General features: G+C 42.6%; 1 protein-coding gene across 8 annotated transcripts in view; it reads right to left on the minus strand.

Annotated features, from left to right (window-relative positions):
* The window catches only part of NFIB (nuclear factor I B), a 234,868-nt gene that overhangs the window by 77,558 nt on the left and 143,026 nt on the right, over positions 1-14,284 (minus strand). For all 8 annotated transcript variants that reach the window (XM_081943227.1, XM_081943221.1, XM_081943220.1 and 5 more), the window contains exon 4: positions 1,319-1,387. In XM_081943227.1, the coding sequence (XP_081799353.1) occupies positions 1,319-1,387 (69 nt within the window). The remainder of the gene's footprint in view (positions 1-1,318; positions 1,388-14,284) is intronic.

A 14,284-nucleotide genomic window follows, 5' to 3' on the forward strand; every position in this document is an offset into this window, starting at 1 on the left:
TGCATGTGCACTGGCCAGCTGGTCTGGTATGCATGCGCACCAGTCAGCTGCTCTCTTCTGGGTTCTATTGCACACATGCATGCTGGTCAGCTGGTCTTCACATGAAAACCAACTAGCTGTCATGCATGCATGTGCTGAAATCCAGAAGAGCGTAGCTGGCCGGTGCGCATGCACACCAGCACCAGCTATCCGGCACATATGCGCACCTGACCAGCTGTCCAGCATGCATGTGCGCAACAGAACCCGGAAGAACAACTAGCTCAGCCAGCTGCTCTATTCTGGACTCCAGTCCTCTGGCACGCACACTCCAGTTAGGTTAACCATCACTGATCTAAAGGCAATAATGAACTTTAAATGTTGTTTTGTGAAATAAAAAAATGGCTTTTGAAAATAAACTTCCATTTAACATTATTCAAAGTTACATGTTCTGTTTTCATGTCACTAACACATGTGTCTTATATTTGTTTATATACAGTTAACACCAAAGGGCCCAAAACTATTGTGCATCTGTAAAGAGTTGCAATGTATTTTGAATGCTTAAAATTCCTGGATCTGTTTACACAGACGTAAGCCCCATCAAGTTTAAGAGAACATACTACCAGGTAATTATTTATAGATTATAACTTTCTTACAAATAAAAGAAACGAATTCCAATATAGATTTTAATCCACGTTGAAGGTGAATTGATGTGATCAACCACCATAGGTTAAACAATTATCAATCATAGAAATTTTACTAGTGTGTTATATAGCATTAGCTACATCATTCATAGTCCTTACTGACCACAATTTGGACCGGCAACTCCACAGCTAAGCAGCATGGTCATTAAGTGAAATGCCATGTGACTGTGCTGACTTATGAAGTCTGTTTCAGAGTAATCATTAAACAAACTGCTGCTGGTTGTTAAGTACATCATCATGTGATGGCAACCTACTGGCTTTCCCAATGACTTTACATATCAAAAGTCGGCTGAGAAAGTTGCAAATGGCAATCAAATAACTATGGAATACTGCAACCATCGTAAATATGTGTTTGTTGCCAAGCATATGAATTACAATTATGTGACTGTGGGGCACTGCAACAGCTGCAACTTTAAGAGCTGGTCATAAGTCTTCCTTTTTTCAGCTTTGCTGTAACTTCAAATGGTTGCTCTATGAGTAGTTGGTAAATAAGGACTACCTGTATTGTTAGATATGTAACTGGAGGCACTATTATAAGGAATCAACTCTGGAAAGAATCATATAGCAACCTATACAAATATAAATCTAATTACACATCCAAAAATAAAATAAAACTTCAGAAAATGAAAATGACTTACTTCTAGACACCCGCACAAGTTCAGATACATTAAAGACTCCAGACTTTACAAAACTATCCTCAAGATATACTGGAATGAAAAAATAAAACAAAAATAAAATAATGATTAGTTCATTTAGAATAGCAATTGCAATCCATTCACGGCTGAATACTTCATTCAAATTCTATTAAAATTGTCCAAATATACATTTTATAGGACTTTCTATAATCATATATTATTTCAAATTTCAAAGAAATATTTCAAAGGAATTTGTAGTTTTTGTACACTTTGAAAGGATTATAGGCTTCTAAATACTGTAGATGAAAAATAGGTTCAATAAACTGGACAATGAAACATAAGATATAATGTGACTGGTATGTCGTTCCATGACAAAGACTTTTAATGCATCAAATTACAATTCAGATTGTAACATTCTTCTTGTCCTAATAAAATTCCATTGTATTTAATTGAATGGCAATGCCCAAATTTCCCCACAAAAAATGTGGCGCAAACCATCATACTGGTTTCTCTTTATTTTTTCTTTTCTCCTTACAAGTTATCTCATGAACATATGCCAAAAGATAAGCCAGGAAAGAGGTAACTGTGAAAATGAGCTCTTTTAGCATAACATTCTTCTGTTTAAGCAACAGCTATAAGAAAGCTGAACTGTTTTTGAGTACAGTATTTATAGATGGTACAAATAGCAGGAAAATGCCTGATTCTGTAGTTGCCTTCAACCACTACAGTTTGGGGAACTGTGGTAGAAAATGAAAATATGCCATTAAGAAAGTAGCTGTTCACTTCTTCTAGTAGTATACATTAATTTATAATCTTTCCTTTCCCTTAGACACCTTTCCAAGCACTGAAAAAGAAGTGTCTATATTTCATATAGATTTTACACATTATAAAGTCAGGAAAATAAAGTGGCTCCACAGAACAGTTTTATTTTTATTTGGTGAACTCAGGATTATTTCATCACACAGAGGCATGCCTAAAACAATTTTCCTTAAAAGAGGAAATATTGAGAATAAAATTAGCTATGAGGCATGCAAAAGATGTACAGTACTATTTGAAAGCTTAAATGAGTATAAGCCTTAAATTAAAATAATACAATATCAATTAGTTGGCATTTTGTATATAATTCCAAATATTCAATTCTATGTCGGATTCCAAAAAGTATTTTTAAAATAGAAATTTGATAAAATATGTTCTATTGTTGAAAGAATTTAGTGATGTAAATTAGTTAATAAACCTACTGTGACATATACAGTAGTTGACTTTCATCTTTGTGACGGTAATAGGCAATATTTACTGCCTATTCTGGTATGGAGACAATAAAAGAAGACATGTCCTTCTAATAGAAGATAATGTTCTTACTAAAATATCTATATGAAAAACCCTGTATACATTACTTCAAATGGTCAGATATTTCAGTGTTTAAATCTATGATACAGTATAACTGAATAAAGCCTTGTTTTTTCTAGAGATAGTGACATGAGAAATAATATAACTCACTAATTATTGCCATTTCTAAAAACCTACCAGAATCCTCCTGGAAAATCTGAACAATATAATTTATTATAATCAGAGGGTCAATCAAACAAGATGCCTCTGTGTCTATACAGCAAAGAACTATGAGAGGTTAATAGTATTCTTCTTTTTTTAGGAGGTGTGAAAACCCCTACTTTAATACTACAATTATAAGACTGGTGTCACTGTGAATACTGGGCAAAGACCCAAGTCCTATGTGCGCCCTTCTTTAGGAAGACAGGTTTGGAGCAAGTTGTCATAACATACCCTGTGAATAGAAGTACCTGATGGCCATACTTGCATTAAAAAAAAATGCAAACTAATGGTTAGAAACCTGATTTTCCAAATTATAACTCCAAAACCTGAATACATAATACACATTCTGCAACTAAAAAAGAGAATACCTGTCAATGCAGTAGCTTGTGTAAAGATAGTTTATCAGTGAAATACTTACTTTCATTGTCTAGTATTTGCAAAGCTTTGGTTAGTATATTCAATTTTCATTTGAACTATATAAATAAAACTATGTCAATGCATATTGCTTCCTAATTTTCCTCTAAATAATTAAAGGCATTTAAATAATCAATATACTTCCACTGAAAAAATAGTGAAGTAATCATAGAATTGCTATGATATTGAGGTAAATGCAAAACATTTTGAAATATTTTTCTAAATTCTTCCACTCCTGCAAAATAGGATTATAACCCTGAAATTACATGGGAAAGAAGGAAAGAAATGCTCAAGGAAGATTCAGATATTGTAGAAAAACCCAAATATTTAGCATTCGCCTTTGGCACAGAATATATATATATGTGTGTGTGTGTGTGTGTGTGTGTGTATTTGTACTGATAAATAAATAAAGGGAGACTAGTATAGATCTATTTCGAGCTAATTAGCTCTCATCAGCTAGCCATACCCTTACTGGGATTTGAACCTGGGCTGTATGGCTAGCTGATGAGAGCTAATTAGCTCGAAATAGATCTATACTAGTCTCCCTTTATTTATTTATCAGTACAAATACAACACAAATATAAAAAGGCAACATTAAAAATAAAAATATGGTTTTCTGCCTGCATGGTCTTCTGTGATGAGCCGAAGGACAGAAAGAGGGAGTAGTGACCTTCCTCCCATATTTAGGCATACCAGGGGTTGTAACAGAAATACATACATACATACATACATACATACATACATACATACATACATACATACACACACACACACACACACACACACACACCAAATAACTAATACAGAGCAAGTATTTTCTCAGGGAGTAAATCAGAAATAAAGTAAACTGAGGTAAAAAGAGAACCTATATAATAATACAGAAACAGCAGATTCTGAGGACACCCATCTGAGAGATCTTTAAAAAGTCAAATGTAGGATTGCTGTATCCTTTGCAAAACCGTGGCACATCTCTTACGCTGGATCCAAAGCAAAGGACTAAAAGTCAAATACTGTTACAACAATTTTAAGAAGATGCAGGGGAGAGCCTAAAATTATTGATTAGAATCAGTTTAATGTTCATTCTGAAAAATTGGACTTAATATAGATTCAGAGTAAACTGATGGAAAATGTAATTAAATAAAAATAACTAATTTACAGAAGATCAAACCTTGCTGAAATTAGATAATTCATGGATTCTGCAAAAGTAACTCTGGCTTTACCAACTAAAGTATCAAGTGATATATGGGCATGGATATAATCTGTAATCAACATGTAATCTGGTTTTACAAAAAGCCTTTAAAAACATCTTTCATAAAAAGTTCTTGATTATACTTATTAGTGCTGCATAAGAGGACTTTATGTATTATTAACTGGCTTAAAATGTTAAGCCGAAAACAAAATGTAGGTACCTATGAACCTTTTTTCCCACTAATTAAGAAAATAAGATCAAAATCCTTCCAAGATCTGTTAAGACCAGCTTTTCTAACTTGCTCGTAAATGCTCTGGACTGAAGATAAATCTGAGGTGGATAAGTTTGAGGATAATAGCAAACTATTCAATATAATGAAAGCTAAAAGTGACTGTGTAGAACTTCAGAAAGCTCTTTAGATTCAATGGAGTTAAATAGCAAATACAATTCCCTTCAAGTAAATATAAATGGTGGTCGCTGGGCAAAATCATATTTACATTGATGAATTCCTATAACTACCCAGGAAAAAAGATCATTATGTCATAATAGATCATTCACTGAAGGTGTCAACTTAGTGTGCACCAGCTGCGAAAAGGGGAAACTGTATGCTAATGTTCATCAAGAAATGGTTCAAAGATGAAATTGCCAGCATTATTCAAAGCAGTGGTATGTTCACATTTGGTGTGCAATACTGTGTGAAGCACTGTATACTACATACTTGAAATGGGAGATATTCAGTGTGTATACAATAACGTTCATAAGGGGAACAAGGATAGAGAAAATATTTTGCCCTTTTCTCAAATATTAGGATCTAGAATTATCTAATGGGATTAGTTAGTTTTAGAACAGACTTAAGAAAATACATTTTAACACAATGGAACATTAATGAAAATTCACTACTGTAAGACATGACCACTAGTTTGGATGGTTTTAAAAGGAGGTTGAACAATTCATGAATGCAAGTCTGAAACTTCAATGTTAGTTCCAGGATGGTGGAATCATGTCTTCAGTTATCATTCAAACAATAATAAAAAAACTTTTCTCTCCTCATGCTCATGAGGACTCCAGCAGTAGCTGGTTGGCCATTGTGAAAAACAAATGCTGGAGTAAGATGGATTTTGGCTAAATCAGGCTAGACTATTTTACATTCTTATAGAAAGGTATATTATTAAAGTATTGTATTCATTAAAATGCATTAATTTTACAAAATGCTTAGAAGACCACTGATGGTTATGGTTTATCAGACAATGGCCACAAACCAATTTTGCCTTCAAACATAGAGCCCTGATTACTCAAATCTTCCTACAGCCCTTCACAAGAAATGTTTTGCGGATTTTCCACCCTGTTGCTATCTGAACTTTTTTTCAAGCTTTAAAAACACCTGGAAAAATATGTAATATAATGCTATAGGATTCCTTTATCCATCCACTTGTAAACTTAGCCTCTAGATCTGATACAGAGTGCAATCCTAAATATAAGCAGTTCTACTATTCATAAATTATGTTCAGTATATCTTGCATCCGTATGACTTGTAGAGATAGTAAAACAATACTGAACCATGAACCTAATTTCCTAATTACTTATGAATTATTAATCCCTACAAGATGTAATAGTAGCAAGTTCTCAATAGTAATAATTGAAGGCCAATTAATTCCGCACAGGTTGCAAAAGTTCCAGGAAAAAATATCAGTTTGTAAACAGAGTTTATATACAGTTATATATAGTTTATATAACACTTTCATTTCTTGTCCTACATACAACAATCAAGGTGATCACGCTAGCTTTTATTAATTGTGGCTAATGTTTTAAGAATAGCTTGTAAAATTTTCTCATTCTGGCAGTCATACTATTTTTTGTTTTTGTTTTTACTCTCAAGACATGGGTTTTCTATGTTACTTTAGAAAATGCTGATCGATAGATTGAATAGGTGGTCATGATTGGATTTTTATTATCCCAAACCCACCTTATAAACTTCAGTCCAGGGATGTCAAGCTTTCAGCCTACAGGGCAATTGTGGCCCTGCACAGTTAGCAATGTAGCCCAAGTTCATAAATATTAACATTATTATGTGATTTATATATATTAATTATATAATATATTTTATATGCAGCCCAAGACAATTCCTCTTCACCGAAGGAGACCCAGGCAAGCCAAAAGTTTGGACACCCTGCTTTAAACAGTTTTAAGAGATGAAATAAATTTTATGACTAAACAGTTTTACACAGCACAATATGAACCATAAAATGACTGATTTTGTCTATCAATACATTGTTTTCAGAAAGTATTTTCTGAGAAATATGGTTTCTGCACAGTGGTATAGTGGTTAGAATAACCATTGTCTTACATGAAGGGTCGTTTTCAGGGCGCTGCGAAGGAGAGTCCAAGCAAGGGTTAAATACAGCCAATCTGCCCAGAACTGAATTGAAACTTTAAACCACGCCTCTGGTGCTGATTATCTTCAGATTTTTTCAATGAAGACGTGGAACTGTTGCGCGCTGAAAAGTCCAACAATGCAAACAAGTCAATAAGAAAACTAAACCAACTGGCCGTAAACGTTCAAACTGTCACCACCGGAGCCAGATCCCAGGGTGGGGTGGACTCTCCTTTGCAGCGCCCTGAAAACGACCCTTCAGGTAAGACAATGGTCGTTTTCCAGGGCGCTGCTCTGGAGAGTCCAAGCAAGGGACATGCCCAAGCTAATTGTCACTAGGGCAGGAAGCAGCAGCATTCAGAGTCTCTCCGCTGGTGTGAATGCCTTGAAGAACACGCCTCCCGAATGTCCATTCCGCTGTTGCAAAGCTGTCCAACTTATAATTTCAACAAATGGAGACAACGAAGTCCAGGTAGCCGCCTTGCAAATTTCCTCAATCGGTGCCTGGGTCGCCCAGGCTGCCGTGGTGGTGGTGCTCCTAGTCGAATGTGCTGTAATGTGGTGAGGCACAGGTTTGGATTGCAGGACATGAGCAAGGGCGATGCAGGCCCTCAGCCACCCTCCGATCGTAGAGGAGGACCCTTTCCTGCCCTGGGAAGCCGGCTGGAATGATATGAAGAGTGATTCAGATCGTTGAAACCCTGCCATGTACTTGATGTACCTGTGAAGCATCCTGCGCACATCTAGCAAGTGACAGCGTTTCTCCCTAGGATATCTAGGGTGTGGACAAAAGTCCGGGAGAACTACTTCCTGGGCTCGGTGGAACCAAGAGTTGATTTTGGGGATGAACAACGGGTCCAGCCTGAGAATTACCCTGTCTTGTCGAATCAAGCATAAGTCCTCTCTGATGGACAGGGCAGCCAACTCCGAAATACGTCGAGCTGAGGTGATGGCGACCAAAAATGCTGTCTTAAATGTCAGATGTTTGAGACTGGCAGTTCTGAGTGGTTCAAATGGGGGGGGCGATAAGGGCACGTAGAACTACGTTGACGTCCCAGGATGGATATCTGTGAACCACTGGGGGTCTCAGGTTAGTTGCGCCCCTGAGAAAACTGTGAATGGTAGGATGCCGGCCGAGTGAGGAATGTCCATCGGGAACAAAATGGTTGAAATTGTCGCCACCTGACGCCGTAGAGTGTTAGGCGCCAGGCCCTTGTCCAAACCATCTTGCAGAAAGTCCAGGATGACAGGGACCGAGGCTGAGGAGGCTGAAGATCCACGAGCAGTGCACCAGCTGGCGAAGGCTCTCCAGGTAGCGTCAAAGATCCGGGTCGTGGATGGATGCCTGGACGCTTGGATGGTGCAGATCACTTTGGCCGAGAAACTGCCTCTGCTCAGGAGATCCCTCTCAAGTGCCAGACGGCTAGTTGCAGCCACTGGGGCTCCGGATGTTGAAGAGCCCCCTGGCTGAGAGAGATCTCCTGCGGAGGGATCCACCACAGTGGTTCGACAGAGAGGCTCACCAGGTCTGCAAACCAGGTTCTCCTGGGCCAGAACGGTGCCACCAGCAGTACCTCTGCCGCCTCCGACAGGATCTTCCGGATGACTCTGGGAAGTAGAGGTAACGGAGGGAAGGCGTACAGTAGTCCCCGCGGCAAGGGCAGTGCAAGGCGTTGACTCCTTTGGCACGCGGGTCGTGGGACCTCGTAAAAAATATTGGGAGGTGCGTGTTGGATGCAGTGGCGAACAGGTCTACCTGCGGATGGCCGAACCTCTGGGACAATTGCTGGAACAGGTGCGGAGGCAGGCGCCACACCGAGTGGTCGTCCATGGCCCTGCTCAGCCAGTCCGCCTGGGTGTTGGTCGTGCCTGAGATGTGTTCCGCCTGTAGGGACAGGAGTTGTTTCTCCGCCCACCGTCCTAGGACTTCAGCCTCTGACATCAAGGATCTGGAGCGAGTGCCCACTTGGCGGTTGATGTGCGCCTTTGTCGCAACATTTTCCGTCAGTATCCGCACATGGCGCCCTTGTATGCTGGTCTGGAACTGGCGGAGGGCCAACCTGACTGCCCTCAGCTCCAGCCAGTTGATGCTGTGAGCAGCCTCGGAAGGAGACCACCTGCCCTGCGCCAGTTGACTGTGGCAATGAGCTCCCCAGCCGTAAAGGCTGGCGTCCATCGTGATGGTGAGACGGACGGGTTCTTTGAAGGGGTACCCCTCTGTCAGGGCAGGGGACAACCACCACCTGAGGGAACACCGTATCTCTAAGGAGACCGGGATTAGCCTCGCCGAGCTGCTTTCGTTGGCCCTTTGGTAAGGGAACAGGAGCCACTGGAGCGGATAGGAGTGGAGTCTTGCCCAAGGCACGATGGACAGGCATGAGATCATTTTGCATAGAAGCTGAGACAACTGAACCACCTTCGCAAGGAGTGACCGCTGCACTTGTGTGACCCTCTCCCTGAGGCTGGTCACCCTCTCCGGAGACAGGAAGACCCAGCAGGAGACGGTGTCGATGATGGCCCCTAGATGTTGTAGTCTGGTTGTCGGAAGAAGATGACTTTTCTCCAGGTTTATGGAGAACCCGTGGTCTTGAAGCACCTGAATGGTGTAGTCCAGGTATCTGGTTGCCTGTTGGTGAGATGACGACTGGATGAGGACATCGTCCAGGTAGCAGTGCAGTCTTATTGGATGAGATCTGAGGAAGGCCACCACCGCTGCGAGGACCTTTATAAATGTCCTGGGGGCCGATGATAGGCTGAATGGCAAGGCTCGATACTGGTAATGGTGGCCTGCGTAGGTGAATCTCAGGTACCGGCAGTGGGCTTTGTGGATGGGTACGTGGAGGTAGGCCTCTTTGAGGTCTATGGATGTCAATATATCCCCTGGCCTGATGCATCCCAGGATGAACTGGAGGGATTGCATTTTGAACCTCCGATAGGTTACATGATAGTTTAATCTTTTTAGGTCCAATATTCCCCTCCACCCCCTGGAAGTTTTGGGAAGCAGGAACAGGATTGAATAAAATCCTGTCCCCTCCTGATCCGTTGGAACAGCCTCTATGGCCCTGATATCCCTGAGATGCCTGATCTCCTGTTCCATGAGAGACCGTTTGATTGGGCATGAAGGGACTGGGCACCTGATGAAGTGGCGGGGGGGAGGGAGAGGAACTCCAAGGTGAGGCCCATGCGGACCGTTTGTAGGACCCACTGGTCCGACATAATCTGCTCCCACTTGGCGTGAAATAACTGGAGACACCCTCCTAGGGGAGCTGATCGTTGATGGCCATTTGTATCTCCTGAAGGGGCGTGAACCAAACCTCCCCCCCCGAAAGGGGCGTTTGGAGTAGTGTTGCTGGCGACCTCTGTCGTGAAATGACTGACGGTCCTGGGACCAATCGGTTTGCTGGGGATACGCCCGATGAAATGGGGCGGAGCTAGTGGAAGGCTCAGTGTTCCGAAAGGCCTGCCTCCTGTAGGAGTTGGGACCCTTCCGATCGGACTTCTTAGTCACTGATGGCATCACCTTCTTCTTGTCCTTGTTTTCTACTAGGACAGGATCCAGGACCTCCCCGAAGAGCTTGTCCCCTTTAAAGGGGGCTGTGACAAGCTTCCACTTGGAACGCATATCCACGTTCGTGTCTCAGCCACAAGAGGCGTCTGGTGGTGACATTAGATGCTAGGGCTCGAGAGGCAAACTTGGCAGCGCTCAGGGTGGCATTGGCGGTGTACTCTGTGGCTACCATGATCTTGTTTATATTCTGCCTCAACTTGGTGTCCTTGGCCGGAATTTTTCTCAGCAACTGCCTCAACCAAAGCAGGGCTGCCCTGGAAAGGAAGGAGGCTGAGGTGGATGACTTAATCGCCCATGCTGCTGCCTGGTGAGTTTTGTGGCAAGCAGTCTCGGTCCTCTTGTCCTCAGCCTTGAGCCCCTCTTATAAGTCAGGGGGAAGAACAGACGTAGAGGTGATTGCCGCCACGGGAGGATCAATTGAAGGTAGCTTAAGCAAATCCTCCAGGCTGGTATCTACTGTATAAAACATCTTATCATTGTTGCTGGGGGTAGCCATGGTAGCAGGCTGCGCCCATTGCTTTTGAACCATGTTGAGGAATAGTTTGGGAACTGGGACTATCTCCTGGGCTGACACAGGTTCTTCAAAAAGGTCCCCAGATAGATCATCTGGGTCTTGGGCCGTCGGAGCCGAGGAGGTAGACCCCATGCGGGTTGCTACCTTAGCTTTATCCAGGATGGTTTTCAAGTTGGTCAATTTAAATAGGCCCGAAAAGGTAGGCTTTTCGGAAGAATCACCTTCATCCCCCGAGAACTCGGGTTCCTGCCTAGGTAATGTCTTCCTCTTCCTCCCAGGGCGAATCCTCTGAGGCTAGGGAGGAATGGGGGGACTGAGGAGGCTGGGAGAAGGATGCAATACTGGGAGCTGCCTGGGGCTCCAGATGGCGGGTCTTGCGAGTGCGTTTGCCTCTCTGTTGCATGCCTGCTTCAATGTCCTGGGAAATAGCCCTGTTGATGACCTCTTGCATTTCTGCTGAAAGGTTGGGCCCATGGTCCTCGACTGGGCAAAGCCTGGGGCCGGGCCTGGGGGGTGGAAGTTGCAGTGCCAAGGGCCCCACGGGGGCTGGCCCCTCCTCCAGGTCCGAAGGACAGGCGAAGAGGTCGGCCTGATCCACCATCGAGGGACCTGGTGAAATTGCCATGGCCAAAGAAGCCGTGGGCGAGAATTTCTGGCCTTCCCCCTCGCTATCAGAGATAGGTTGAGCCTGGGCATGGGCAACCTCTCTGGAAGATTCCTGAGAGTCCGCCAACTGGGAAGCTGGGCCTATTGCTGGGCCTTGGAAAATTGTTTTTCTAGGGCCTTCTGACAGCGTATGGCATCCTTATCCTGCCCCAATCCCTGCTTAGGCCCGGGTTTGGAATAAGGTTTGTTGCCTCTGATGGCCTCCCTGACAGCCTTGCCAGCCTGCCTAGCGAAGGCTCTGGAGGAAACCCCCATTGGTTCAGGGTTTTCTGGGGTCTGATCTGCCATGGCGTTAATAAAAGGCCTTAAACGAGACAGGTAGGGAACCACCTCCACTCACCACCTCATAGTAGCCCACCGCAAGCCAAAATGCTCAGGAAGAGACACAGAAGGTTGCAGGAAGAGATTCAGCCAGGCAGGGTTATGGCACGAGCAAATCCAGCTCCCAGTGCCTGCAGGAAGGGTTGCGATCCAGGCGACCACAAGCACTTGACGCTTCAGTCCGAAAGGCTAGGGGCCCAGATCGCCGGTCTAACCGGTCAATGAGGTCTCAATGCGGCTCCTGCTATGAGTCAGGCTTCAGCAGCTGCGGCATGCGGTTAAATCGAAATCAAAACAGGCGACTCCAAATGGAGGTTGGAACTCCCTGCCACCTCTCCAGACATTTTAAAGTTGCTGCTAATGCTTAGGAGAGCCCTGAGGGCCCGCGCCGAACGCCGGCTTGTAAAAAGCACGGACGACGATTTCCTCCCGCAGCAGGGCCGCTGCGGCGGCGCTGCTATCGGCAGTCCAACCCACGTGCTTCCCCAACAGCTGTCTGTGATCCTGCGGGGCCCGTGCAAGAATGGACACCGGGAGGACCAAGGGGTGAGAGAGAAGCCAAATTGGGATTTAAAGTAAATTTCTCTCACTAAGCCTGCTCCAAAGTAAATAACATGATCTTTTCCTTTCAGTAATATAATTGAGAGTCCAAGCAATCTATCTAGAATTGAAGAGAAACTCGAAGCGCGTCCACTGGGCTAGCTGAATTGAAAAAAACTGAAGATAATCAGCACCAGAGGCGTGGTTTAAAGTTTCAATTCAGTTCTGGGCAGATTGGCTGTATTTAACCCTTGCTTGGACTCTCCAGAGCAGCGCCTTGGAAAATATAGTACTGCAGGCTATTTCTGTTGACTGCCTGCATTTTGGCAGTTCAAATCTCACCGGCTCAATGTTGACTCAGCCTTTCCAATGAGAAAATGCACTTTTCACTCTTTCATAGAAAAATATCACCTAAACACTTTTTCAATTATTTTATCCATATTCAAGATAGAAATAAGAGGGCATTTAAGGAACAAAATATAAAAACACAGATGATAATCCTTATCGATAGTTTCCTGTGTCTGTGATTTGATCTTAGTTTTCCACCTTGTACACTCACAAATAGCAATTGCACTTAGACTTATTTCAGTGCTTTACAGCCATCTCTAAGCGGTTTACAGAGTCAGCATATTGCCCCCAACAATCTGGGTCCTATTTTTCCCACCTCAGAAGGATGGAAGGCTATGTAAACTTTGAGCTGGTCAGATTTGAACTGCCAAACTGCACCTAGCAGTCAGCTGAAGTAGCCTGCAGTACTGCACTCTAACCACTGCACCACCTCGGCCCTAAAAAATGGCAGATATGCTTCTATCCATGTGTGACATAAGGTTTTTATGCAATCTCCAATACTTGGTTGCAAGCTGATTTAGATAAAAGCTCTCCCTTTTCTTCTCTGATAAAGATGATTCTAATTGCACCCACTACCCTTAGCAATGGCTTCAGAGAAAAACTTCCCATTCCTCAGAGTCAGAAAAATAAAAATAAACAAATCTATCCTTTGCAGCATCCCACAAGAGCATTAGTGAAATTGCTGTCACTTTGGTCAAGGGAGGGGGAAAACACACTACTTGTATATTTTTTGAGGACTGAGACCATGCTGAGGAACACTACTTTGAAAAGTCCAGTCTAAGGTTTTAGTTATTTTGTTCAATTTTATACCATTTGCAAAATCATGGGTAGGATTCCTTATACATCTTCATACAAATAATGAATGAATGAAAATATCAAAAAGTATGTATCATACAGCTAGAAGGATTTAAAGGATTTAAAGGTTTTTAATTATTTAAAAGAAATAGACCAAATAAAAGAGGAGGTGGAGTTGCACTATATATAAGAAATAACTACGTCTCTACAGAAATAGAGCACAACAATGATGAGAACTATCTTGAATGCATTTGGGTTAATATTAAAGGTTGTGGGGGAAATGACATTGCCATGGGTCTATACTACAGGCCACCCAACCAAGCAGAGGAAGTAGATGAACTTTTTGCTAGTCAGCTAACTAAGCTATGTAGGAAGCACACCACAATAGTAATGGGAGATTTTAACTACCCTGACATCAACTGGGAAACAAACTCTGCACCAGGTGGAAGATCCAACAGGTTCCTAATAAACCTAGCAGACAACTTTGTTTTCCAAAAAGTAGAGAAGGGAACAAGGGGATCAGTCATATTGGACTTAATTCTCACTAACAGAGATGAAATTATAGAAGGTGTTGAAGCCATAGGAACCCTGGGGGCAAGTGACCATGCAATATTGGAATTCAACATTATGCAAACACAAGTAGTAGAACAAAGTCAAACTAGAGTCTTGGACTTTAAGAAAGCTAATTTCAATAA

Source organism: Natrix helvetica (genome assembly GCF_964273705.1).
Source record: "Natrix helvetica genome assembly, chromosome: 2".
NCBI classification, from domain to species: domain Eukaryota; kingdom Metazoa; phylum Chordata; class Lepidosauria; order Squamata; family Natricidae; genus Natrix; species Natrix helvetica.